This window comes from Xiphophorus couchianus, chromosome 19, assembly GCF_001444195.1.
Source record: "Xiphophorus couchianus chromosome 19, X_couchianus-1.0, whole genome shotgun sequence".
NCBI lineage: Eukaryota > Metazoa > Chordata > Actinopteri > Cyprinodontiformes > Poeciliidae > Xiphophorus > Xiphophorus couchianus.
This window is the reverse complement of record NC_040246.1, coordinates 11,006,812-11,034,254: the sequence shown is the minus strand read 5'-3', so window position 1 is coordinate 11,034,254 and position 27,443 is coordinate 11,006,812. Positions and strand designations below refer to the sequence as shown.

General features: G+C 36.0%; 1 protein-coding gene across 1 annotated transcript in view; it reads left to right on the top strand.

The window, feature by feature from the left end:
- crybg1a (crystallin beta-gamma domain containing 1a) overlaps positions 1 to 27,443 on the top strand; it is a 47,098-nt gene that overhangs the window by 1,704 nt on the left and 17,951 nt on the right. Inside the window, exons 2-4 of the mRNA XM_028000753.1 lie at positions 16,507 to 16,645; positions 23,293 to 24,620; positions 26,280 to 27,358. Of these exons, the coding sequence (XP_027856554.1) occupies positions 16,507 to 16,645; positions 23,293 to 24,620; positions 26,280 to 27,358 (2,546 nt within the window). The remainder of the gene's footprint in view (positions 1 to 16,506; positions 16,646 to 23,292; positions 24,621 to 26,279; positions 27,359 to 27,443) is intronic.

Here is a 27,443-nt window from a genome sequence, read left to right as displayed (position 1 = left end):
TTTTCATAACCAAAAGCAATGATTTCTGTTTGAAACTTTGAACGTTCATGTGTTGACACAGAAATATAAAGTTGCTTGTTGTTAGCATGCTTATGCTAACAGATGTTGCAATATCTTGCAGAGAACCATACAGTTTTACCCATTTTGTAATTTGTCATGATCAACTGCAGCACCAAGAACCAGACTGCATTGAGAATTAAATTCTTTATAGCTTTTGGGATCAACATAAAAATAAATAGCATCAACCGGCTGCTTAACTTAGAAGTGGTCTGGATCCAGGAATATCTTTGTCATCCTTGGCCGAGATCTTGGTCTTGCTTTTGTTGTCAACACAAGCAACAACTGCAGATCATTGAAAAGAAAGAAAACCTGCTGCACAGGATGGGACACATTTCCTCTTTCAGTTCAATTATATGTGACTCAGGCAGGATGGAAATGTGTCAGGTGATCTGGGTAAATACGACTAATGCAAGAGACAGGAGTGATAAAAACAACAACATATGCAAACAGGTCATATTCAGTCATGACATACTCACTTGCCTATTAGCAAGAAAAACAAACTACCGAGTCAGTTATAGGATTGTTTATTCAGGTTGAAAGAACACAACAGGTTGTTGTTGATAAGATATACAGCACAGACCAAACATTTGGACACACCTTTTAATTCAATGAGTTTCCTTTATTTTCATGACTATTGACATTGTAGATTCACACTGAAGGCATCAAAACTATGAATAACACATGTGGAAATATGCACTAAACAAAAAAGTGTAAAACAACTGAAAATACCCCTTATATTCTAGTTTCTTCAAAGTAGCAACCTTTTGCTGTGATTACTGCTTTGCACACACTCTGCATTTTCTTGATGAGCTTCAAGAGGTAGTCACCTGAAATGGTTTTCACTTCATAGGTGTGCCCTGTCAGGTTAATAAGTGAGATTTCTTGCCTTATGAATAGTCATGAAAATAAAGAAAGCCCATTGAATTAGAAGGTGTGTCCAAACTTTTGGTCTGTACTGTATGTGTGGATTTACTTTCTTTTTTGTTCCAAAGAAATATGTTTGGTTAGTGATGCTTTTAAAAATCCCACATACTACAAAAATATTTACAGACTCACATTTGAGATGTCAAGGATCTACCTTAACAGTAGTTCTTAGTCTAATACACATAACCGAAAACCATATTTCAGTTGCATTAAAAGGTTCTAAACATTCCTCTTGCTTAGAGTTTGATTGCTCTATATTTGGAAGTGAGGCCAACATGAACTCAGTGGCGTCTTTCACTTCCTCCACTGCCATTCTAAAACAGGGCAGAAAATGTATGTAATTGTTCAAAACTCCTCCCTCTGTTTACTAATTGACCCGGTTGAAATTCAACTGGAGAAATCCCACATGGAGCATTGAAGGGAGATCAGAATTGAGTGGATTTGCATCAGAAGGACATGAACAGGCTATCAGATTAAAACGCCAATATTTTAAATTAAGCTAAATCTAGTAAAGAATGACAGTGACTTATATGAAGAAAGTATTTGGGACTTCCAATATATTATTTTCTAGGTTATATATTGGCTTTTAGGCCCATCCATAATCTAACATGCTTATCCTTTCAGGGTAGCGAGGGGGGCTGGTGCCTATGTCCATTGGTGAATGGGCAAGAGGCAGGGTACATCCTGGACAGGTTGCCAGATGAGATGTCAAGGATCTACCTTAACAGTAGATAACCTTAACTCTGTGCTGCCCTGGTTTGCAGGGCAGCAGAGAGTTCATAGGATGAATAACTATACACACAGTCATAAATAAGGAGACTTTAGAAAGAACAAGTAAACTAGCAGTCATGTTTTTGGACTTTGGCAAGAAGCCTGAGTAGCAGGCTTCAGTTTTTGTAAACATATGAACTTTGGAGAAGACTGAAGACTGAAGACTGTACCAGATGCGCATGCAGTGTTTAATCCATGCATGTGTGGGTTCTCAGGAGAGAACCCACGTATGTACAGGGAGAATATCATTCTCCATCAGATACAAATTGAGACCCTGGCTTAGCTGCTCCAGTCAGAGGCAATATTAATGGCTCTTACTGGAAGCAAACTAATATTGCTTCCAGTGAGTAGCAACATTTTACTTAAATAAAAAGATTACTTTAAACCAATTTTTTCCTGTGGTTTTGAATAGTTTTGTGCCTGTCAGTTAAAATCTAAAAAAATCATGAAAGACTGTGGAGTTACTCTGTTGCTTTGCAGTGTTACTCAGTTTGCAGAAAAAAAAACTAAACAAAAAAACGTTAGCATGTGCAGTAAGGCATGGGAATAGCACAGTCTGTTCAAACATTCTGATAAAAGCAAGGGATTGGCATTGGTTCAGCGTTTGAGTGGTGATGCAGGCCTTCATTCAATATTCTTCAGAATATTAAAAACGTTCTGAAGATCTCTGAAAGTTACGGAAGAGGATTAGGGCCACTGAAAAAAAAAAAATTATGGCCCAGAAAAAAAAAAAAAATCTCTGAATTTTCATGTAAAAAAAAAAAAAAAAAAATTCAGTGTCCCGAAAAAAAAAAAAAAAAAATTCAGTCCCGAAAAAAAAAAAAAAAATTCAGTCCCGAAAAAAAAAAAAAAAAAAAAAATTCAGTCCCGAAAAAAAAAAAAAAAAAAATTTCAGTGTCCAAAAAAAAAATAAAAAAATTTTCAGTGTCCCGAAAAAAAAAAAAAAAAAAAAATTCTGTGTCCCAGAAAAAAGAAAAAAAAAAAAAAATTCAGAAACCACAATTCTGACTTTTTGCTAATAAAATGTTACTTTACCCAATACTTTCCTGGTATGGTTTTCAATATGTTGATTAAGCTCATTTTCCATTTGAGCAGGTCTAAAAGCTATAGTCTAAATGCATTAAAAGACAGTTATCCCTGATAATTGCTAAAAATATATAAACTGTTGCATTTGAAGGAAGTCACAAAAGCGCTCTAAAAATGTTCTCATGTTTTTTGGAATTTAGAAAATACAATTTTGCTAATTCTAACTAACTTAGAACAAGAAACGTTGGGGTGGTGCGGTGGAAAAGCACAACCCATGTATGGAGGCCTCAGTCCTGAATGTGGACATCACAGGTTCAAGCCCCGGACTGATGACCTGTGCTGTGTAGCTTCATTACTGGCTTTCCTGTCTGATCATTCTCAAAGGAAGAGCAAATAAAACCTTAAAAAGTAGGAAAAGTTTTGTCTTATAACGTCAGACAGTGAGAAAAAAATTGCACATGACTTTTTTTATTATTATTTATTTTTTTATTATATATATTTTTTTACATTAATCAACTGCTCATAAATATCTGGTATCAACTCTACTATGCAAACTCTTGGTAAACAAAACAATGAAGTTCATTTGTATTTCACAAAGAACTGGTTTTCATGTGTTCAATTTATGACGTAATTCTTGCTGTACTGCCATTTTGTTCACATCTCAACCATACATTGTCAATATCTTTAGTTTAACAGAACAGCATTGTGTTTGAAAAAAAATTATATTTTTCATTAATCATAATGCATACCCATTTAAAAGGATTGATATTTGGTACATAACTGATTATCATAGAACAATAATTAACTTTGCATCAGCGTTGTTTCTTCAAATGACAGTGTGAAAGCAAAACAAACTATGGATTGGGAAATGAAAACATGTCAACAAAACTGTATGTTTTACTTTTATCAGCACAGTAACAGCTTGAAGACTAATGTCAGGTCAAATCAGAACTCTACAATAAAATTATGACAGCAATAAACTTTCATGTTCTAGCAGAATGATGTCGAAAATGTTATGTTTGCTTGCACACAATATGTCTTTAATTAAATGCAGTGCAGGAAGTCCTGTTTAGAGGGCACCTATCAGACATTGCAAAAACTATCAAATGGCATGATCGAGATAAACAGCAACACTTTTTAAATTATCTTTATGCGCACTGAAAGTTACGGAGCCCCCTGAATTTTTTTTTTTTTTTTTCTTTCTTTTTTTCGGGACACTGAAATTTTTTTTTTTTTTTTTTTTCGGGACACTGAAATTTTTTTTTTTTTTTTTTCGGGACACTGAAATTTTTTTCTGTTTGTTTTACATGAGAATTCAGAGATTTTTTTTTTTTCTGGGCCATAATTTTTTTTTTTTCAGTGGCCCTAATCCTCTTCCGTAGAAAGTTTTCAGTATGAAAACTTGCACAGTTTCAAAATGAGCCACTAGTAGATCGGATAATGCAGTCATGCTCTTCAGTTATGCTGTTGGTTTTTTAGGTGAGGGTGTGGAGGCTTAATGTTTGTATAAAGCTGAGCCTTTTCTGCAAACATCTCCTATGGTCTGTCTGTATAACTGAATAAATAAATAATATTCCTTTCATGTCATTCATATCTGTTTTGTTAATATTGCTAATCTTCTTTTAGATGATCTTTTTTTTAATTTACTTTATTGAGCTCAAATCTGATCTTTCTGACTGTCTGGGTTACCTGGGAAAGATGTTATGAAAGATTTGCTGTAATCTTTCTCTTGAACTCTGGTTATGAATTAGTTTAATCCAGAAATTATAAAAAATGACAATTATGCTTTAGGGGAAATTTCCAACTATAAAACCTTTGTATAACGGGTGATGAATCACTGATTTGTCATTCAGAGCTGACAGACAACCTACATATGTTTTTAGGTGGGAAAACCTGTGCTGTAAGCTTCCTGGTAGACATAAAAAAAATACGGTAAGACAGAACAGTTAACACAAAGGAATGTTTCTATTAAACATGCCAAGAGTTTCTTGCTTTATCCAATTATATAACCAGTTTTGATTCGCTTGGGGTCATTGTTCTTTTTAAGCAAACATGCATTTCAATGATCTAAGAGCTGATTTTATGTGAATTTTATATCTAATAGGTAATTCTCTATTTTAATTATGCTGTCAGTAGTAGCATGTTTGGTTGAACAGGCCCCAGCATGATGCTACCACATTTATGCCTATATCTCCAGAAGGAATTTAGCTTGTGGAAATGCTTGAAGGTGTTGATTATGGAGTTTGACTCGGAAAGCTGTTAGAAAAATGTGGCTCTATTAATATTGTCTACCAGTATGTATAATTCAGCAATAGTGCTGTATGTATGTGTTTTATCTCGCAGCCTTTGAACCTGTAAGTAAAACTTTGACCCTTACAGAAGATCCTAAAACTTTTACAGGTAACCCCTAAATCATCAAAGCTGTTTACTGTATGATCATTACACTGAAAAAAATAACTCTTTGGATGAACATAAAAAAATCATGGAAAGGATTTCCACCTGATTACTTTGCTTTATTTCAGCAGCATGTGATTCTGTTACTCCTATCTAAAGCAAATGTGTTAGGTCAACTTAATTTATTAAGGTTATTCCAATGTAAAGCAATTGTGTTGGCTCTACTTATGTTATTATGGTTATTCTATGGGTGATTCTAAATCAAACGTGTTGGCTCAACTTAATATATTATGGTTATTCTAATTTAAATAAAATGACGGGATAGCACGTGAACCCGGGTGATACCCCGTGATCTCACTCGTCATCTTCAGCACAAGATCAGCCTGACTATAATGAATCATGTTATCTCAACATGATTAGATTTCATAAACGTTAAGTTGTTGAATTTCTTGTTTATCCTACATGATTTTATCACGTTTTTGTTTCAAACATGAAATTATTTAGTTAAAAGTACATGATATTCTTTTGTTAATGTAATAACCCCCTAAGTTCATTTTTTTGAGTGTACATGCTGAAAAAAGAAAGCTTAATGTAACTTATTAAAAGCCCAATATTAATATGATGTTAATTCCCATGATAAATATATGTGAGCTAGAAGTAGTTGCTAAAAACATGGCTCCATACAGAGAAATGTTGGGTGAAAAACCTGACCACGTTAACTTCAGAGTTCATTCATCAAAACAAATGCTTCTAAACTCTTTCTAATTACTAACCGAAAACAAGACAGTTCCAGTGAAGTCTTTAATGCCAACTTTCAGGTTTTGTTAATTGTCTTTAAACTATGCTGTATGCAAAACAGTCTAAGGAAACATCTAAGGATGTCTAAGGTTCACGAATGAGGAATCACTTGATGTTGCTTTTGCTTTCTCATTGTCTGTGCACGCAATTGCAGTAGAAGTGAATTTGACAGATCAGCATTCATCTGCCCAAACTAATGCTTATAAATATGTTTATTTTTATAAACTGCATGTTTTCCCCTTTGTTCTTGTGAGGTACAATTCCCTTAACAAATGAGCCAACGCAATGTTGCCTGGTGATAAAAAAAACCCAACAGATCTACAAATATCAGTTCCACAAAAGCAGACTGGAAAGCTGGATTAAAACGGCTCAGACCATATTTGAATGTTTGTGTGTACAACATGACCTCCGAAGCTTTTGACTGTTGGATCTGAGCTTTTGTTCAATGCTGTATACACACACCTGTTCACACCTACTTATTTATATTCAAACAGAAATGCGTTGGATTCCCACAGATGTAACTATATGTGTAGGATATTATACACAGGACATTTAGTTAATGCACACAATAGTCAGTGTTTGTTTTTTTTACACACTAAAGTACAGGTTCTGTATGTCATTTGAATGAGCAAAAGTAATTTTGTCCAGAAAATATGTGAAGTACAGCTACCACAATTCATTTTCACCCGTTTCTTTTTCAACACCATTTTGTGTTATGGATGTCTTGTTTGTGATTGGTGAAAACGGTGCTCTTTCATTGGTTAATGCTTACATGTTTCACAGTGATGCAGATCGATTTTTAGTTACTGTGTGTTCTGCTGAACACGATAATTAAAATCTATTTCAACGATGCTTTGAAGTTTAAGTTATTTTTACAAAGTTTGTTAGAGCTGTGTAAGGGCTTTACAAGAAGAGCTTTACAAAGGAAATAGTAGCAGCTTCTTAGATCCGTATCTCTGTAAAGAATTTAGAAACAGTAACTCCACGTAAAGTGGCCTACAATTTAAGTAAGTCCAACCTAAAAGCAGAATTAAAGATACTAAAAGAAGTCTTGACGCTGTTGATGTTAAAATGCATGCAAGTCCAAGAGATCTGGGAGTGGGATTTAAATAGTTGTTGTTTAATTATGTCGGAACATGCAGATAATGACGCCCGACTAGTCCAAAGTAGTCCAAAGCATCATTTTGTACACCCAGGCAGAGGTATCATAGTTTGGGGTTGCTTTGTTGCAGGTACTTGTCAAGCTCAACCTCATAAAATCCACCATGATTTACAGCACTGATCAGTGTGCTTTGGAAAAAAGAAAGACAATTTACTAAAAAATGTAGCTGAGTACAGCTGGAGCATTATATGACAATGAACCAAAACTCACCAGTAAATCAACCAACAATTAACACTGTGAGTACCAGAGAAGGGTCCTATGTTAACATTTCTACCTTTGGAGCCCAGAGACGGGTCGACTGACCTGAAGGATTTTAGCTAGCATCCTATAACCAGTTTTGCATGATTTTCCACTCCTCCTTTCTGGCCTGACGGTCAATGGCCACGTTTACAATTGAAAAAGGGATGCTAATTTGAGCCATCAGAATCGTCAGTTTGGACTCAAGTCTTTTGACCCTCTTTCGGGACTTCAGGGGAGAGGTCAAAACCCTGGTACTCCCAGTTTAAGTACAAAACTCTGATGGGTAATTCTCAGGTCAGACACTGATTTTTTTTCTTTCTTAATACACCAAAACTCCAGCCACTGCAGTCACAAAATATGTCAACCAACCAACAGCATGTACTTTAAGATGTTTTTGTGTCTAATAAAATTGTTGGTAAACTGTGTGGTTCAGGGCATCAGGTCCTACATTTTCTGTTGGATCAAAAACCTGCAGCACATTTTTTCTTCTATATAGCCCAAATTGTAATCTGCAGGTCAGACTGTGAAAATAAATTAATGGAAATAAATCCCACATTGGACTTTTTTTCTCAGAGACTGGAATGTACATAAATCTGTATGCCATTCCCTAATTCTCACACATCCTGGTGGTTTTTTGGCAGTAAACCAGCACATTTTTTAAAAACTGTCCTACATATCAGCCACTGGAGTTTCTTGAGCACTAGAAAAAAAAAACCTTAGGCAGTGCAGATATTACCTCATTTCTAAAAAAAAGTCTTATGACTTTATAAGGCATTTTTATTTTCTGATGGTCACAGGAACAGGTGTCCTAGAAAAAGTCTATTTAAAGTATTGGTAATTTCTCTGTTCTTACTGACCAGGAACATTAGTTTCCTGCAGAAAGCAAAAACAAATCACCTGAAATCTTGCCTGTTGCTCCGGGGACAGGCCAGAGATTGTGCAACGTGGTGGTATATGAATGCTTTACAGGGAGATGTTTTGCTTTTTGAAACCTTAAACAGGTTTGAAGGTAAAAAAAAAATCCTTCTGCAGAAATTGCCTCCTGTAAAATTGTATTCAGAGCTTTCACATTGTGTTCAGTCTTCCATAATGTTCCACAAGTATTGACTTGCTTAAAACTACTTGCCCGGAACACGGTGTGCTAAATAGTAAAACATATTTTAATAAAGCCTTCAAGCAGAAAAATTGCCTTAATAATCAAGGTACTCGAATCATTCAATAAATCATTACAACCTTACTTATAATAAACCAAAGCATGGATGTACTGAAGCTTTCTTCAGCTTAACAAAAACAAAACTAAAGTTATCACTCACAGAATTGAGCTCAATACAGCTCTTATAAACGTTATCATTTGGTCTCCCTGAAATATGAAACTCATTTGCTTCTTTCTTCCTCTTTCCTTTACTAATAAAAATAATTCAGATGTAAATTAATTAAATTCTCAGATGACTATTATTTCTCACAAACTATGAAAAATAAATCTTGGGAAATACCAACAATCAACGAGGAATGTCAAAAAGACCTTTAGTCATATTTGGTCAGCAGTAGTTTTGGCCTTGGAACTCTCCCAAAGATGACATTGTTGTCTTGACTCATTCTTTCAGTCATAAACAATGATCTTAACTGAGTAAAACTGGGCCTGTAGTTATTTTATGTTGTGTTGATTACTTATGGTAGGTCTGCCCATCCAGGGAACGTTCTCCACTTTTCCATGTTCTCTCCATTTGTAATTAATGGCACTCACTCACTGTGGTTCACTGATATCCCAAAGCATTGTACACAAGAATGATTGGCAGCACTAAGACCTTCCTCTTGGCTCAGATTGGTTATTTTTGACTGGGAGAGGTGTATATTTGTAGACGACAATAGTAGTAGTGGGAGAGCTTGATTTTTGTCACAGATTATCTGTCTCATATTACAATGTCATGACATATTGACAGTTTTAATGAATATGTAAAAATCTATGTAGCCTATATATTTTTAATAAACTTTAGAAGCTGTAGCTATAAATATAAATGTTAAAAACTTGTTTTGATTAAAAAAAGTTAGATTTAGATTTGCATGATATTTGATTATTTTTAAAGGTTTAGTGATCAATGACTAACTTCACCTGTTTAATTGTAGGAAGTTCTTATGTTGAATTGTTAGTACACAGTCTGGAAATCTATAGAAGTAAATGAAACTTGATTGAAGTATTTTCCAGGTCTGGATACGTATGGATATTCCATTATCTAAATGCTATGTGTTTCCTTTCTTCAGTCTCTGATTCTGTCCTCACTCAATTGGTTTGTTGTCATTCTTTTCTTCGTTCCTTTTCTCCTTCCTTAGTGAGCTCCTCCTTTTTCCACGTCATCGGTTTCATGTACACCCTTTTGTCCTCCCTTCATAAAAATCTTCTATCTAATTAATATCTATGGTTGTTTTCTCATCCAGACACCAACAGGTTGAAAATGTGTTTAAACAGTTGAAGCAAACAATATGTTTTAATTCAGTGTAATTGCTGTCACCTGATGAAACAAGTCCATCCACACCACCTCCCAGTCTGCCTGTGTCACTTTCTTACAACAAAACACATCTGAAGGTTATTACTCAGCATCCAAACATTTTAAACCTTCATAAATGTGAATATGAAAATGTCTGTGTGCAGAAAGTGGGGCAGTTGGACAAAATTCTTAAATGCTTTTATTTGAAATGGTTTGTTCGCGTATAAGAATGATGTGAAATTGGGGTACGGATTGGAAAAGATGAGAATTTGTCCCAGAGTCATTTCATTTATTGTGTAAAATATTATTGGTTTATTATTAAATATACTAGTCTGTCATTATTATAAAGTGCTTTTTTTCAGGGATGTTTTGATAAATCATTTTCATGTGAGTATAGAAGTTTAGTCTGTAGTCTAAAATGATTTTCTGATAAGTAGATGCCTATCATAGAATCAGTGCAAAAGGGAGCTACTTATAAAACTGATCAATGTTCTTATCAGAAATCAGTTGACATGTTTCTTTTAGATCAGTTTCATACTTGTCCATTCGTTCCATCAGTTTTATTGAATGAGCTGGAAATCCATTGGTGATCTGACCAGTGGTCAGTACAGCTTTTCCTGAAACTGTCACTTTTTCACTAATTTGATAATTGTGTTTTATTAAAGTGAGAACACAGTAAAAAAAAATTGACTACTTTCAAAATTGTAATTTTACAGTGGAGCAGACATTTAAGTGGTAGTGACACATTTACCCTGAAAACTCCCTGTGACCACTTGTCTTTTTATGACCTTAAGCCGGAGCTCTGATGTCCACTGGTTAGGTAAATGGACTAGCTCGACTTGTTTGTTCTTTTAGCAGGATAAATAAAAACAAAAACAGTGTTGGGTAAATGAGCAGCAAAGTTTATACATCTTAAAATGTTGGGAGGAAATTGCTAAATGACTATTTGCCATTGAATTCTTTATAGAGTAGTGAAACATCGTTTCATTCTTGCTGTTTCTGCCACTGTTTGAATGATGCAAAGCAAGGTTTTGCAGACGACTCCTGTTCTCCAGGTTTGGGAAGTCTGACCTGTCGTACATGTCTTAGCTGGTTCTGATTTTTCCTTTAGAATATAATCACCGACATTACTTAAATTCGTATTATACACATTTTACTGTGAATGACCAGAAACTAGTATTTGTATTAGAAGTTTTTAAAACCTGTCTGTGAAATTACAGCCACTGTAAAACAAAGTATTACTTATAAGAAACAAAAACAGTGTTTGGAACAGACTTTATTTAGCATTCTATATTGGCAGTAGTGACAATAAAGTGTAAGCTGTCTTCATATGAAATGCAGATTCTTATTTAACATATAAGATTTTGAAAAGCTGCCAAAGGTATTCAAGGTCATAATATTTTTTAAACATAATTATTATGACTATATTATAAGTATCTGTTGTTGATGCATTCAATCTTTACTTAGTAGCATTAACCACAGTTGTGTAAATTACTTGTATAAATTTGTCACTTTTAACAAAAATCAGATATTTTTGTTTGCATTTTGTTGCTTGCAGTCAGTGTTTGCATCTTGAACGCTGCTTCAGTTATGCAGATTTTCTAGTTGTTAACATAATTTCATTAAAAGTTTTCTTTAAGCCAGTTATGAATTAATGAGCTAAAAGTTGAGAGATTTTTTTTACTGTTTTATCAACAAATACAAGAGGCTTAGAAGAATTGGAACAAAAGACAGAAAATAGAAAATCGCAGTAAAGGCTACTATCGGTGCTTCCAAAATCAACATGTCATTACTTGGAGTTTCTTTGTTCATGTAGTATTGTGCAAACTCCCTCTCTTCCCAAGGGTGATTGTAAACATGACACGCAGCATACCTCTGCAGCACCTGACATTCTGCAGGATGCAGAGCAGACAGTTGTCTCCATGCAGACCAGTTCAGGAGAGGTTGTTGAAACTCGAGCAGACGAATGCTTGAAAGCTTTTGCAAACATCTTGGCTTGTTTTGCACTGCGCTCCCTGGTTGCGGTTATTGGTCCAGATGGGAGCTTAACGGCTGCAGCCTACTGGTTGTTGCAGAACCGCCCTCTCTCTGGCAAACAGGGCCCTGCAGCAGTCCTTACCGCCACTCCCTTATGCATCGCCAGGCGCTCTTATGAACAGCAGCTGTTTTTGATTCACAGTAGAACTCCTTGCAAGAATTATTACTTAACATTTATTTGTGTCTTTGTGTTGCATCAAACTAGTCTGTGGAGTAAATGTTAGAAAACAAAGTGCCAGATTCTGCCTTTTGCTACATTTCACCCCAGTGTTGAGCAATTTGACCTTGGAGAAAGAATTAACAACAAGCAGAAGTCCAGCCTTTGTTTGCGTATTATTGTGCGCAGCAGTGTGTGGTTTGGTTTCTTATGATTCCTTAAAACATTCTAACGTCTATCTACAGTTCCCAGTGACTCATTAAGCCTCTGGTCTACCAAAGAGAGTCTGAGTCACTGGTTGAATCTCTTCCATCCCTTGTTTGAGTTTATACAGTGGCTGCAGCAGGCTTACTGAGCTTACTAGGATCATTTTTGCCTAATTTCACCTATTTGTCTCATAAGAAATGAAGGTTGATCAATTCCTTTGCATCAACTTGTTTGATCAGTTTTGAAAAATTGCTGCAGAGGAATCTGGGTGAATTGTGTTGGTTCTGTGAAATGCTAGAAGAGGGTCAGATTTGAAACAATTCGAGGTCATGTTAGTTTATTTTCTGTGCTGGTCTCCTCCTTTCTCAGATGGTGGGAGGGAAGAATGCAGCTTTGTCCTCAGATACAAAATTGTATAAGTTCCCAGAGACGATGACCGCTCCTATCAAAATTCATTCTACCAATTTGCATTAAATTCTTTTCTCTAAAGCTTCTTATCAGTTTAGAGTAACACAATATTAGCTTTGATCAGCTGTAGTTCAAAATGTAACACTATTAGCTTCATTATAACTAGACTCATTTTTAATACTAAACACTTGTGTTCACAAACAACACTTTAATACTTGTGTTGTTTGTGAACAACACAAAAAAGGCAATTTTAGTGCTTTAGAATAATCTAGGATGGGTCAAATTATTTCACATCGATTACAGAGAATGCCTTGCGAAACATGATTTGTGAAACCTTGACTTTAGATTTTTACTTTTGTGAAGGAAGCATTGTTCTTGTGAACCCGATGTCCTCTGTTGTTTCATTTCCTGAGCTGATTGTATCGCTACACAGCTATTCTTCACTACCCTTTTAATTAGATCAAACTTGTGAAAGATATATGGTTAAAGAATTGTCCGTTGCCATGGCGTATTAGGGACTTAGAAGCAAACATTCCTCATTAAAAGTCTCCTTAAAACAGTGGAGCTTTGTCTGCAACTTAGGAGGTTCAGGCGTGTTGGAGCCGGTTTGTGCCTGCAGCCTGATAGACTGAGGTTGACATATTCCACACAAGTTATCCCTCAGTTGAAAAATGCTGGAGGTTATTTTCAGGAGTTTCTGTGCAAAAAGAAGCGTCAGTCACATTTTCTCTTAGCTGTGTTTTAAAGGTGACATCCGGTTCTCAGCTACAGATACCTGCATATTTTTTCCACCCCCTCTGCAGACTCAAGTGGGATGAGTGGTTGTCAGAAAACATCAACTACTTTTTCAACAGTCAGTGAACATTATTTTATTCCATTTTGTTTATTGATTTCTCTGTTTGTTTGTCCAGTTGTTTCTTAATTGCTTCATTGTTTTCCATCCTTTTATCTTCTCTTTTTTCCATTTATCTGCTCAGCTGGCAATTTGTTTGTCTGTCTATTCTTCTGTTAGTTTGTCCATTACATGTTTGCTCATTGCTTACTGCCTGTCTTTTTTTTTTATTTCTGAGCAGTTAGAATTTTATTTATTTTTTTTGTAAATTCAGAAGGAACTCTTTTATTTGTCATTTGATGGCCTAAAACGAATTGAGAAATCTAGAAGTTTTATTCTGTAAAAGGAAGAAAATTATAAATAAAGGAACCCTGCAGGAACTATGTGATGAGAAGTTTGAGTACAAAGTTAATCAGTTATCAGGTAATAGGTCTTTTGGTGATGTATAAACTGATCTTTTATATAGTTTATTATTATTATTATTATTATTATTATTATTATTATTATTATTGAGTCGGCTAATGTCTATTAATAGTTGCGGATCATGGCGTTTTCAGTCATTTACATGTTCAAACTTAGTTCATAAACAAATCAAAAATAAAGACATAACAATGGAAGTAGCGCAAAAGAAAAGCAGTGTTTAACAAAAGTCAAATTTAAGATGCTTATGAAGTGTCTGAGACTAGATTCATCATGTTAAAATGGATTTATATTTTCTTTAGCTTATTTTCCATCATCATCAGAAGCAACGTCAAATGTATAAATATGTTAAAATGTCCATTAATTGTATTACTTGTGCTGTAAAATAAAAGAGGAATATTGTTTTGACATGTGGATTGACAGCGAGTTATGTAGATTTAACACGGACACAATTCTGATTTGGGAAAACACCAGGATGTCACAAGATTCAGCTGCACTTCTGCAGGGCATATCCGTTCTGTGCTACACTGAAGGCATGACAGCCAACAGCACACAATAAATCAGCTCTCATGCTGGAGGCACGGCGACAGGACTGTCTCACCTTAAGCAGGGTGACATCAGAGGACAGTGATGACAGTCATGTATGAGCACGATCAGACTGTGGCGAAATATTCATTCTCTCACGACTGCATTCGATTAGAATTGACTAGTTGATACTTGCTTTCAGGAGAAAGATTAGTCACTTTTAAGAAACACAGGAAATCTGAAGGATTGTGCATTAAAGTGAAAAAATAAGATTCAAATTTTATCAGGTATTGTGAAAGTAAAAGGTGTTACCTCACTTAGATTGGTCAGGCCGGAAGCAGACAACAGGCATACAACAAACACTGCATGATTATGAGACATAAAAAACTGAAAATAAAGTAAGGAGTGATTATTTTAAAGACCCCCATTCAATAAAACAACTGATTAGTGGAGCCTGTATTTTAAAAAGATTTGAAATATAAATCAGTATTTTGTTTCCTCCGTCTTCTTGTAAGTTTAAAACGTCACACCTTCTTATCTTATGTGTCTTAGTATGTATTAGTTCTAATAAAAGCTTCAGGAAGTGACAGATGCTGCACAGCTTGATCCTTTCCTGAAGTATTTTTTCATCAGTAACACTTAAAAATGTTGGTGAAGTCTGGATCCTTCATAAACTACAGTTTTATGAATAAGACTCATATGAGGTAATTGTGTGATTAGCAGCTTCTCTCTATTACATTTGCTGCTTCTTGAATAGGCCACCCACAAAAAGAAGACACCTAAAGGTAGCAACTCTTGAAAACACAACAGAAAGCCAACAACACCTTTAAATTTTGTCACTTTACATCCACAAACTTCTATGCATTTTGCAGGTAATTTTATGTGATAGACCACTTTTGTAGCTGAGTTTTAAATCTTTTGTTTTGTTCCCCTTTTTAACCAGAAACAAAAACATCTGCACAGTCATGTGAATTCATAAATAAAAATGCTGATACATATTTGTATCAGTATGTACATCTTATCCAGGAAATCTTTGTCAGTAGGGAGAACATAAAAAATGATGGTAACAAGTAAGGCGTGGCAAGCATGAAGGCGTTCATGCAAGCCACATGTCTGAGAGTTCTCTACAACTTTCCTAATCTTGCACTCTTAAACTTTATTTTACATGGTCTGTATTTAGGTTGATAAACTACGAAGATTTATTAGTACTTTAACAGTGTACTGGATATGTTTTAGGTCTGCATTCAACAGGTTACTGCTGTTGAGGGTCTGCCAGGGTTCTCTCTCAAAAGCTGTGATTCTCTGCCACCTTGTGGAGAAACACAGTATTGCAAAGATAAATGTATTGTGGTACTGTGTATGAAGTAAATCTACTACAATGCAGCACCCTGCTTTGTTGAAGTACCTTCATATAATTTAATGTGTGCAACACTGTTTTAAATATCAGCTGTGATGTAGACATGGTCAGAAAAATCTGATCCCAGTTGAGCCTCTGCATGTTGCACGTCTTCTGCTGCCAGATAAAGTACGCTAAATGCTCCCTTGCAATGTTGAAATAAGCTGGAATGACTGTTAGGCTTTCAGTCTCATTGTGATCTGCAAAGCAAGAAAATTGAGCTGCGGCAAAACCACTCCTCAAAAACAGAAGCACCTCCTAATACCCCACACACGTACTACAGTCCTCAGCAAGGCTCTAATTGCTCAGCAGCAGAGTGAACTGTGTCCATTTTCTGCCTCGGATTTGTGTGTTGTCAACTTTACACTGTGGTGTTAGGAAAACACAACAATTAGAGCTGTCAGCGCCTGAACACACAGGATTATTAGTTTCTGGGGACAGCTCACGGTCATGCTGCTTGTGTAGCTGAATAAACATAATCTTTTGCATTAAATGATGCAAGAAACACATTTTGCACATCAGAGCTATCCCAAAAGTCATGATGAAAACATAAACTTAACTCTGTACAATGAGAGGGGAAACAAAAGCAAGTGACATAACATCCTCTGTTTCTCGGTTCCCCGCCCCCCTCTTCTTCTCTGCTTGCTTCCTGCTTTACTCCACCAGGAGCGAAGACCAGATGAGCGTTTTCACAGAGAGCGGTTTCCGGCAGGGATCGGAATGGGACCCTAATTCTGAGTACTCCTCTCTGTACAACTTGGATATGAACTCTCCGTCCAGCCCCATGTCTCCCTCCAAACACAAGGTGGGTTTTTACTACTTTTAAAGTTTACTTGTAAAGTTTAATGTCTGAGCGACTTGTGCAAAAGTGGATTTTGTCACAATGAGCTGGGAACTAGAAATTTGTTTTGGAGAAATTTTGATTGCAGTAGGTTTTTTTTTTTATTTGCATTTGGTGCCTGCAGATATGTGCAAAAAAAAGGTGGCTTTTCAGGGCGCTGAGGTCACTTGGGCAGCAAATTTATGCTTTTGTATGTGTGTAAAGACATTATTAGGGATCTTACGCACCTCAAACTTAGGTGTGCTTTGTAAGCTTGTGAGAACAATAAAAAAGGCACAGGTTAAAATTGTGTTCCACAAATTATAGAAAAATTTGGCTCCTCACATGCAAGATACATATTCAGAGTGGCTCAGCCTATGTAAATAAAATGTTTAAGCGCTATCAAATGTATATCTATTTGAGTTTTAAATGGCTTACTTCTGCAATATACCGGCCTTATGATGCTAAGTCAGTAAATTAGTAGCAGGAGTTGTTTTTCCTGAGGTGCTTTACTTCTAGACAGTAGCTGACACATTTCAGCAAACCTTTGTTGATGGGAGAAGTAACAATTTTGTTTCATCAGCAAAGAAGGCATGAAAAGGAATGTGTGAGGAAATTGGAAACAAAAGTCTCATGATTATTCGGCCAATTAGTCATTAAATCCTAACCGATGTTCTAACAGAAATTAAACCGTTATCTGGGCTTGGAGATGATCAATAAAATGAAGAATATATTTTCTCAGCAATGAAGAATGTGGAAAACATGAAATACGTAAAAATAAAATCTGTAAAATTTAATTCATTGATCCTTTCTGAATATATAATGTCTAAAATCCATCAGTCCTTCTGTTTCTTTATCTATCTGTCCTTTGTCATCCATCCATCCATCCATCCATCCATCCAAACACTGAACAATTACTTTAATTAAAGTATATTTAAAATAGACTCTGTGCTGTTGCCTTGCAGCAAGAAGGTCTTCAGTTCTTATGCGAGCCTGGGGTTTTTCTGCATGGAGTTTGCATGTTCTCCCTCTGCATGTGTGGGTACTCCAGCTCCCTTCAACACTCCAAAAACATGACTGTTAGGATAATTGGTTTTTCTAATTGTCCTTAGATGTGTGTGCGTTCATGGTTGTTCGTCCTGTGTGTTTCTGTGTTACCCTGCGATCAGCTGGTTACCAGTCCAGAGTGTATTTTTCCTTTCACACAATGATTGCAGCAGATAGGCAGCAGCATCCCCACAGCCCTGCAATGATAAACAGATATAGACAATAGATGTACAATGGATGGATATTTACAGGAGAAACAGGAAGTCAGGAATCAGTCAACGAAACAAAATTAGTTGAGTTTGATCACCTCTCCTCTCAATCTAACAGCCCCTGATGTTCAGATCCTGAAAACATGACATAGTGTTTTTAACTTTCCAACATGACTAACATGTTCTGATAGTTGCAGGCATAGTGCTACATAATTTACAAGATTTTTGTCAGTAATATTTTTTTTCTATTTTGTTGTACAGCAATAAATATTGTCTCTGAATCAATTTTAAAGAAGGGCAAACACTATCGATGGGTTACAAAGAAAACAAAATGCATCATTACAATTCTTGCTTTAGTAATTTGTCAAATATAGACCATGGGACTACAGGTCGGGTCTTCATATTCATAGTTACACAACTTTCAACAACACAAGCATTCCAAGCAAAGGTTGGAACTTAAAAATATCCCAAATACGAAAATATTTCAAACACACAAGCTTCTGCTTTGCAGGGAAGAGCAAAGTTATGTCTGCGGATTCAAAAGCAGACAAACCGATACTGGTGGAAAATGTAATTAACTAGAGTCTTTGACTGCAGAGGCAACAAAGCAGGTAGGAGAATACAAAAGATAAAAGCCAAAGAAAACAAAACAATCAGAGATTTGTCTCTGAAGAAATAAATCTGTGACTATGTATTTACTCAGAGGGAGGCGATAATTAACCAAATGGTGGGTGTGGTCTTTATTGAAACCTGCTACAGAACACAAAGTAAAACCACCATAGAAGTTTTATCGACTGAATTTGGACATACCATTTATTTGCAGCTCTTTTCAACTCCCTACAACTTTAACCAATCAATATTATTCCAGCCTTAAAATTACTTTTATTTAGACTTATGCTGCTGTCATTACATTTGTGTTATACACAGAGCATTTTGTTACAACATACTTTTGAATGAAGAAAAGTGAAGCAGGATATTTTTTTCAATATATTGTAACTCTTTATTTAATGATTTGAATGGTACATTATGGCACAGTAGGCAACCATGAAAATATTTAACAAGTAATCTAATGATATGCCTGTTGAAAATAAAATATTTTTTTTAACGTCAATAGAGTTAACTATATATTTTTTATGACTATCAAGGTATTTGAAACTTAGACAACGTAATTACTGACAAATTTAAGTAACCATCGAAGGATTTGCTGATTTATTGAACTGTGCCACTTTTAGACCGTCGCGTGTTCCTCTAGGCCAGTTTCAGTCTGTCTTCCCTTTTTGGTGGCAGAAAGCCATCATAAATATGTAGCCACACATTATGCTGTTGCTGTCATGTTTAATAACTTGATACCCTTTAAGATTTGGTCCAAATAACTGCATAGACTCTGAATATGCCTGGGCGTGTTTTTTTGTTTTTTTTTATAATATTAAACCAGTCAAACCAGTCCTTTGTTCTATTTGTGTCAATGGGAGTGCTTGACAAGAACTCCTGTTACGTGGAAGAGAACAAAGTTCTGAATTGTACAAATTTACACATAAAAAAATCTTCCTTTAACTTTATAGGTGTTTTTGGATGAAAGTATTACTTTTCAGAGTGTTTATTCCTGTATTATTACAATCTGACATGAAGCAGAGCTCTGGCTGACCGATAAGGAAGTGGCGTATAATGCACACAGATGTGGCACACAATCTCCACCTACCTAACATTTTTTTCTGCTTTGGGTAAATAAAAGGTGAGTTGAGGCTGGAGAAGGACTAATACAGCACAGTGGCAGCTATTCATTTAGAGACTACAGGTAATGATTGAAAGACCTAAAGGCTCATTGGATATTTCATTCAGGCTGTTTTCGTTCAACTTCCCCGCGGTGGATTTGTGAATAACTGGAAACAATCTGGAGGTAAAGTAGAACAGATTTGATCATCTTGAAGGTAAAATGACGAGATCAGAGTGTCTCATCAATTTTAATAAGCCGGACAAACTCATGTTTGCCCAGTGGAAATATATACTTTTGACATCAGTGGTTAGTAAATTAACCACCTTCAAAGTCATTCAAAGTCAAAGTCATTCACCTTAGACATTCAAAGTCTGTTGAATGTATTCCCATTTGTCCCTGGGCAGTTTGACTTAATTCTGATGGTTAGCTTTTTAACTGTATAATTCATACATAGGCTTTACGAATGTACTGTTCAATCCTGATTTGTCCTCTATAATCAGAGCAGCAGATAACAGTTGATCTACTTTTATGCAGCTTTAGAATAATAAAAGGGTGTGTTTGCCCTCAGTAGCAATAAACATGTCTGTTATCTGTGGGAATGTGAATGCCCCATAGTTTCCCTTTACTTGTGAGCTGATCATTTAGCTCAGAGTAGAAGACAGAGCTATTTTTCTGTTTCTATTCTATTTTTCTTCTAAGAAGACTAACTCTTTTCAAGTTGTCAACTGGAAAGCAGGACAACTACAGGTAGGAAAATAGAAACAGTATCTGTTTCTATTGCATAGCAAATCTCAAAGTCCAGGAAGTCAAATTGATCAGGAACTGGGTTGTTGCTTGGGGCGCTGGTTTCAGTTGTTCTCTCTTTGTGGTCCATGTTTTTCGTCCGAACATGTTTTATTTGCTTTGACATTACAATAGCAGATTTTGCAATGTAAGCTGTCTTTTCTCTGTGTCGACATTATGGATTAATTTAGCTTTTCTGTGAATTCTTTTTTAGAATTTAAAAAAGTTATTGTGAAAGCTACATGAGTAAGATCTTAAAATCAGTTCATTTTAAGAGATAGACACAAAAATTAATACTTGTAAATCATATAGATTCATTACACACAAAGCAACCTTTCAAGCCTTGATGAATATTAGATGAAATATTATTTCATTCAATGAAATATTGGCTAATGAAAACCCAAAATTTAGTTTCTCTCTCAATTTGAATATTACATGAGACTAATAATCTATTTTTTAAATAGAGAAATATTTTTCTATGATCTACTCAATCATGTGGAAGACTGATGGCTTAACAGTTGTTCAGAAATCTGTCATTAACTCCACAGGGAGGGGCCAACGGTCAATTGTAAAAGAGCTGGTTGTTCACAGAAGGCTGTTTCCAAGGACATTAATGGAACATTTAGTGAAAGAAAAACATATGGTGGAAACAGGTGCACAATTAACATATATCCCCTGCCTTGAGATTATTGTGTAGCAAATCCCATTCAGAGCCAGGGAGAGATTCAAAGGGTGTTGATTGCAGCTAAAATTAATGCTACATGTGGCTGCATCTTTGGATCTAAATATTTTACTTCATTTATTGCCTATTAATTGTATCTAGTAATGAAAAGTGACCTTTGATCTGTGCCTGAGAGGCATTTTTATCAGTTGGTTAATCATTCAGATTGATATTTTTCTATCATACTATATCTGCAGCCTTTCAGCCCTTTAACTGTCACAAAAGTGGGGCAAATAGATGTTGAAACAATTTATGTTTTTGCTTTTTTATAACAATATTTGTATCTGCTGTGTAGGACATCTGTTGCTGTGATTCTATTCTAGTTTATTTTTATAGCTTTTAAAGTAAATCTTATTTGCCTTGTGTGTGACTGAAGCTGCAAGTGATGGATTGGGCAGGACACTTTAAGAGCACCATTTAGAAACTATATAGTGTTGCCTTTAAATTCAAGTCTTGTGATGTGCCATATGTTGAAAGATGCAGACAAAAATAGAAATCCAAATCTTTTCAGTACTCACAAACAATTCACTTCCTTCAGATATACAAACCTTAATTTCTTAAGATTTAATATCACAAGGTTACAAAGTTTTATGTGAAAGCAGAAAATATATCTATTTTCATACATTTCTAGCATCCTCTATTAAGGATACTAGAAATATATATTTTATAGAGGATCTATTCCAGCTTAAGCATGGATGCATTACAGCATCCATGCTTAAGCCTCTTGAAAGCATGAATCTACTCAGATTTTGAATCTTGCACTAGTCAGCAAAATTAGAATATTTCAAAGCTGAACTAGGAACTTTTTAGAAGGTATTAATTCGAATACTACTGGAGATACAGCTATGATCACATATGACATGTGAACTTTTATACACGTACTAGTTCCTAACTGTTCCTTTTCTTATTAAATCTGACACAAATCTGACTTGTATTTGACCTGAAATATTGATTAGATCCTAAGTATTGGCCAGTTGTGGTCTTTTTGTTTTTGGGGGGGGGCTTTTTCGATTAATCGGTGATGTGTCCTTTAAAATATTGGACTCATTTGAAATACGGATGGCAATATGGGTTAAAAAGTTTATCACATTCTGTGATTATGTCATTATTTATGACAGTGAATGTGATAATAAAAAAAATCAATATTTGAAGAGGTGTTACATTGAATGTTTGAGATTGATGGTAAATCCTACTTAAAGAAAAAAAAAAACTTACTAGTCAAGAAACTGATTAATTTTCTATAAAGCTTAATTGGAACACCAAATAAGTAGAAGTAAGTCATGCTACACATTACAACGTTATATATTCATATTTTTAATAATACTGATGCTTTTTCCTACTTTCATCGAACCTACACAGGACAAAAAAAAAGTAAAGGTAACTTGAGAGGTTGATAGACATTATTGATTAGAGTTTGTTATAGTAATGTTATATCAAATTTGTATGACAACTAAAAATAATTCACTATAAATGTTACAGGACATTTTCATCCCAGCCTGTAACAAAAATAAATATAAATAAATTTAGAGAACATGTGTACACATTATTTATATAAATTCATGTTATTGCTCATGTGACATGAGAAAACCTAAAAATTATTCATGTCACATATGCTATTTCTACGTCTAAATTACAAGGCTTTACTATGTCAGTTTATTCTCTTTTGCATTCTACGTAAGGTTTAACAATGTCAAAAAAATTATTACGAAATTTGTTTTGAGATTCTGGCAAGGATTTTTGACAGTTGGTCTAGTTACATATTACGTATAACAAATTATGAAATTTAATAAATATTGTTTAACAACATGCTTATTGTGTTATTTAAAACTTGCACTTATCAACTTAAATAATTGCAAAACAGGAGATATTTCTAGTTCCAATATTTTTAAAGGGAGATTAGCACCTTGAAGTAGCAGCTAAAACAAATTAAATTGCAGACATTCTTCCGGTTTAGCTTCAAGCTTAATGTGCATTCTGTAGAATGCACATTAAGCATTCTACGGAATGCTTAATTTCGTAGAATTAAGCATTCCGACATGAATTAAGCATTCCGAAAAGAAAATAAATTTTTCAGATTTCTTTTCTTTTCATTTTTGATGAGATCAAACCTAGACGTCTTCCTTATTTTTACATCCTCTTTTGTTCTTCTTCTTTTCAGGGGGAAAAGAAGGGAGTCTTGGGTCGGATCACCAGCTTATTCCAGAGAAGAAAGAGCAGCAGCAGCCAGCATCAGTCAAACACCTCCACAAATTCAAGCACACCAACTTCTCCTGTGTCTCCCCATTTCCCTGTATCCCATGTAGAAGATGGGTTAAAGCCTCTGGTCATTTCTCAAACGGGGTCACATGATGCATCCCTTAGAACTGAGCTCGACGACTCCCTCAGTCAAAGCTCCAGCCCCAGCGTCACCTCTCTGATTGCGGATGACAAAGATCTCCCGTTCGCAGACAGCGGCAGCAGTGGCAGGAGCAGCGTGAGGGAGCTGCGTGTGTCCAGGGTCAGCAGTGCTGGAGTTCAGAAGAATTCTGGGAATGTGACGCCCACCAGTACAGAGCTTCCATCTGCCGCTTGTCCAAACTCAGACACAGATTTAGGCTTTGCAGAATCAGTGGTGGAAGAAGTTAGCAAGAGATTGCAGGTTAATTTGGACAACATTCAGAACTCCAGTGAGGAGAACGTTGTCACCCCTACCACACCGATGTCAGTTAAATCCCCACTTTCCTTGACGCTGGACACCTCAAAGTCTCCCAACTTAACCTCCATATGTTTGGCATCAAAGAAAACTGTGGTGAAAGTTGGAGAGAAAGGTCACAGCACTGTGTTAAAAGGAATAACTTTAAGCTCTCAGTCATCTGTATCACATAGCACCAGCAGTCAGCAAGAAAAAAATGACCCAGATGCACAGAGGGGAAGTTCCGAAGTCAGGATACCTTCCAGCAGTTTGTCTGAGAAAACTGCAGCCGCAACATGGAGCCCTGTGCCTGAGGGAGAGCAAACAGCCGAAAGGGATTCTCCCGTTCAGCTCCATAAAGCCATCTGGGTGGAAACATACCTGGGAGATGAGACGGAGGAGGAGGGAGAGACGGATGTAATGAAACAGGAGGAGGAGGGCCTTAGGGTGGACTCACCTCCTGTGCTGGCCATACCTGTCAGAGTAATACCTGAGGATGAGGTGGTAACAAAGAAGGAAACCCCACCCACCCCTTTGGAGAGTTTGCTATCCAGTGGCAGCTTGCCAGAGTCCGACATCACCAAAGCAGCGACTTCAGAGGAGTTTCAAACATTCCCGCAGGAGCCGGGAGAGCCCGACACCAGCACGATCCCAGTACCTGAGTCACTGGGAGAAATCCGCTTGACTCGCAAGACTGTGAGTCTGCCGTCAACCAAGGTTTTTGCCCAGAAAGTAATTATTGAGCCAGAGCTGAGTTTGGAGGACAACGACAAAGATTTCGCTTCTGAGACATCCAGGACAGCAGAGCTAAAGGGGTGAGTTTTATTTTTTCTTTGTTATGGTGTCATTTTCCCTTTTGATCACTGAAAAAGCAGAAGAGAATAAAGCCTGCACGCAACCTGATATCCAAGTTCCCATGTTTCTTTGTAGCCAAGCAAGACAATAAGCTGAGCTGGTTGAGAGGTACTGAAATATTCATTTACAGTAGATAATATCAGCCACATACTGTATGTTCTCTGAAGTGCTGGAAAGAACTGTGCTAAAAATTTACCTAAATTGAATTTATTAAGGAAGTAATGAACAATTTAGTTTAATAATTGTGAATTATTGTTACTTTTCTCAAGGATTGTTTAAAAGTGTTCACCTTTATGGATGTATCTTTGGTTTATTGCCATCTAAACCATTTTATATCTAAAAAAAAAAGAAGCTGTTTTCGAGATTCCAACCAAGATTATTTATTTACTTTTTTTAAAACAATGTGCCATCCTGGCTGAAGTTGGTGATGCATGAGCAAGAGTAGGTGAAAACATCAAAAATAGATCTCTTGTGTTTGGACTTTATGCAAGCAGTGTGTTTTATAAATTGTGACAGACATCACTGTTCTCTTCAAGTAAAAATGCATTTAGTCTAGAACTGCTCAAATAGAGGACAGAATTATTGTCAGCATCACTAGGAGTATTTTAAGGCAAATATTATCAGATTCGTTTTTGTTACAGTTTTACATAGATGATCTGAGTTTCTGAAAGAAATCTGATCATTTCTTATCTTTTGAGATGTGATTTATAAAATCCTCTATGGTGATAGTCATGTTATCATTCTTGATGGCATTGTGGAGTAAACAAAGAGATAAACACCAAAGCTGCTAAACAGACACCAGTTTCTTTTATAGATTTTTGTCATTTTAACTCTCATGGGCCAGTATAAACCAACTCAATCCTCTAGGACATGGTACACCATGTCAGACTTTTAATATGGTAGTTGTACCATTAATTTTATGCCACAATGTCTAAAATGTTCCATGGCTATTTTATTAGTCCACCAAAAAAAAAATCTTTTTGACAAATGCAAAATGTGTCACTGGTTACTCATTTTTTTCACCATGGAAATGTCATGTAATTTCTGCCCAATCTCTTACTTAATGTTGAATCTTGAATGCTCACTTTAACTAAAGCAAGTGAGGTCTGCAGGGGTATATATGTTGTTCTTGGTTCTTTTGTGTCTTTCTGAATTAGTCATTGATGCTTTCTTCAAGTAATTTTGGCATGCCAGCCAGGCTTGGAGAGGTTTCCCACTGTTTCCTTTATTTGTGGATAATAAATCTCACAGTGGTTCACTGAGTACCAAAGTCTTAGAAATTACTCTTTAACTCTTTCCTGACTGATGAATGTCATTAAATTTGTTTTTCATCTGTACTTGAATTTTCTCACATCGAGGCATGAGATATTTTATTTTGAGATTGTTTATCTGACATCATGATATCAGTTAGGTTCTCTATTTTTTGTTTCTGTAGGACAGTTAGTAATCAGGCATGTGTGGCTAGTGAAACTGAATCAAAAATACGCTTTTTAAAGAGACTATATACTGTTTCACGTTTAAACATTTCATATTTACTATAATACACTCTGTACTTTCTATAATTGTTTCACAGATATGCTATAAAACAAGCCTGTTTCTCTCTACTTCTTCTTTGACAGATTGACAAGCTTCCAAAAAGACAATGAAATTGAAATCAAAGATAACAAAACCGAAGCACCAAGAACAACAGACGAGTCCTCACTGTTCAACATTACATATACTACTGAATTCATAGTTGAAGAAGAAACTGAGACCCCTGCTTCCGAAGTTAGTATTGCAGCTTCAGACATGAGCAAACCCAAGTTACAAGATGAAGATGTTGGAGTAAAAGCTCAAAGTAGTCACATAGCTGCTACTAAGCAAGGAATTAAAGGAGCAGTAGACAACTCGCATGCTTTCACAGGAAGTGGAACAAAGACCTCTTCATCTGCTGCTGGACTTAAGTTGAAGACTGTCTCAAGAAAGTCCACAGCAGGCACAAAAACAGAAAGTTCCAGTGATCATCCTCCACTTAAGGAGCGTAGCACTGAGAAACGAGTTTCTGCACTTCCAGTGTTAAAAGATCAAAGTGGTGTTAGTCACGTAAAGCCTAAAATTCCGAAAGTTTCAACATCAGAAACTGATGTGAAATCTCCAGAAGCATCTGAGAAAATATCAGAACCTGATGTCTCTGGGTCAGTAGTTGTTTCCAAACTTCCAAAGCAGACTAGACCTAAAGAACCTGTCAAGTCTCCAACCAAATCAGTCAGAAAACCAAGCTTTGAAGAAACCAAAAATGTGAGAGTCACATCAGGAAATATTTCACCTACAAAATCTGTGTATAGAACAGGTACAAAGCTGAATAAGGAAAAGTCAGAGGAGGAGTATGCAGACTTTGTCAATGGAATGGAGCTTGAGCAAAGGACCGGTAAAAAGGTGAGCCATCCTGACAGGGACACTCTGCAGCAGAACCAACAACAGAGTAGTTCCTTCTTGGCATCAAAAAGTAAGTTGCCAGTTTCATCTCCAACAAGAAAAACAAATATCAGTATCACACCAACAAGCAGCCACAGCTTTAAAAAAGTGTTGCCTGGTCAGACTAACTCAGACAAAGGTGAAGCAGTCCAGAAACAGACGCCAGAAGAGCAAGAAGTAACTCCCATCGATGAGAAACCTGAAAATGAAACACTGATGCTGCAGCCTGGAAGTCCAAAGAAAGGTAAGAGTCCAGTCATGGTCTAAAGGCTGAGGTTTTTATTTTTAGTTAGTCTGGATCAACTTTGAGGCTGTTGAAAATGTTTTGT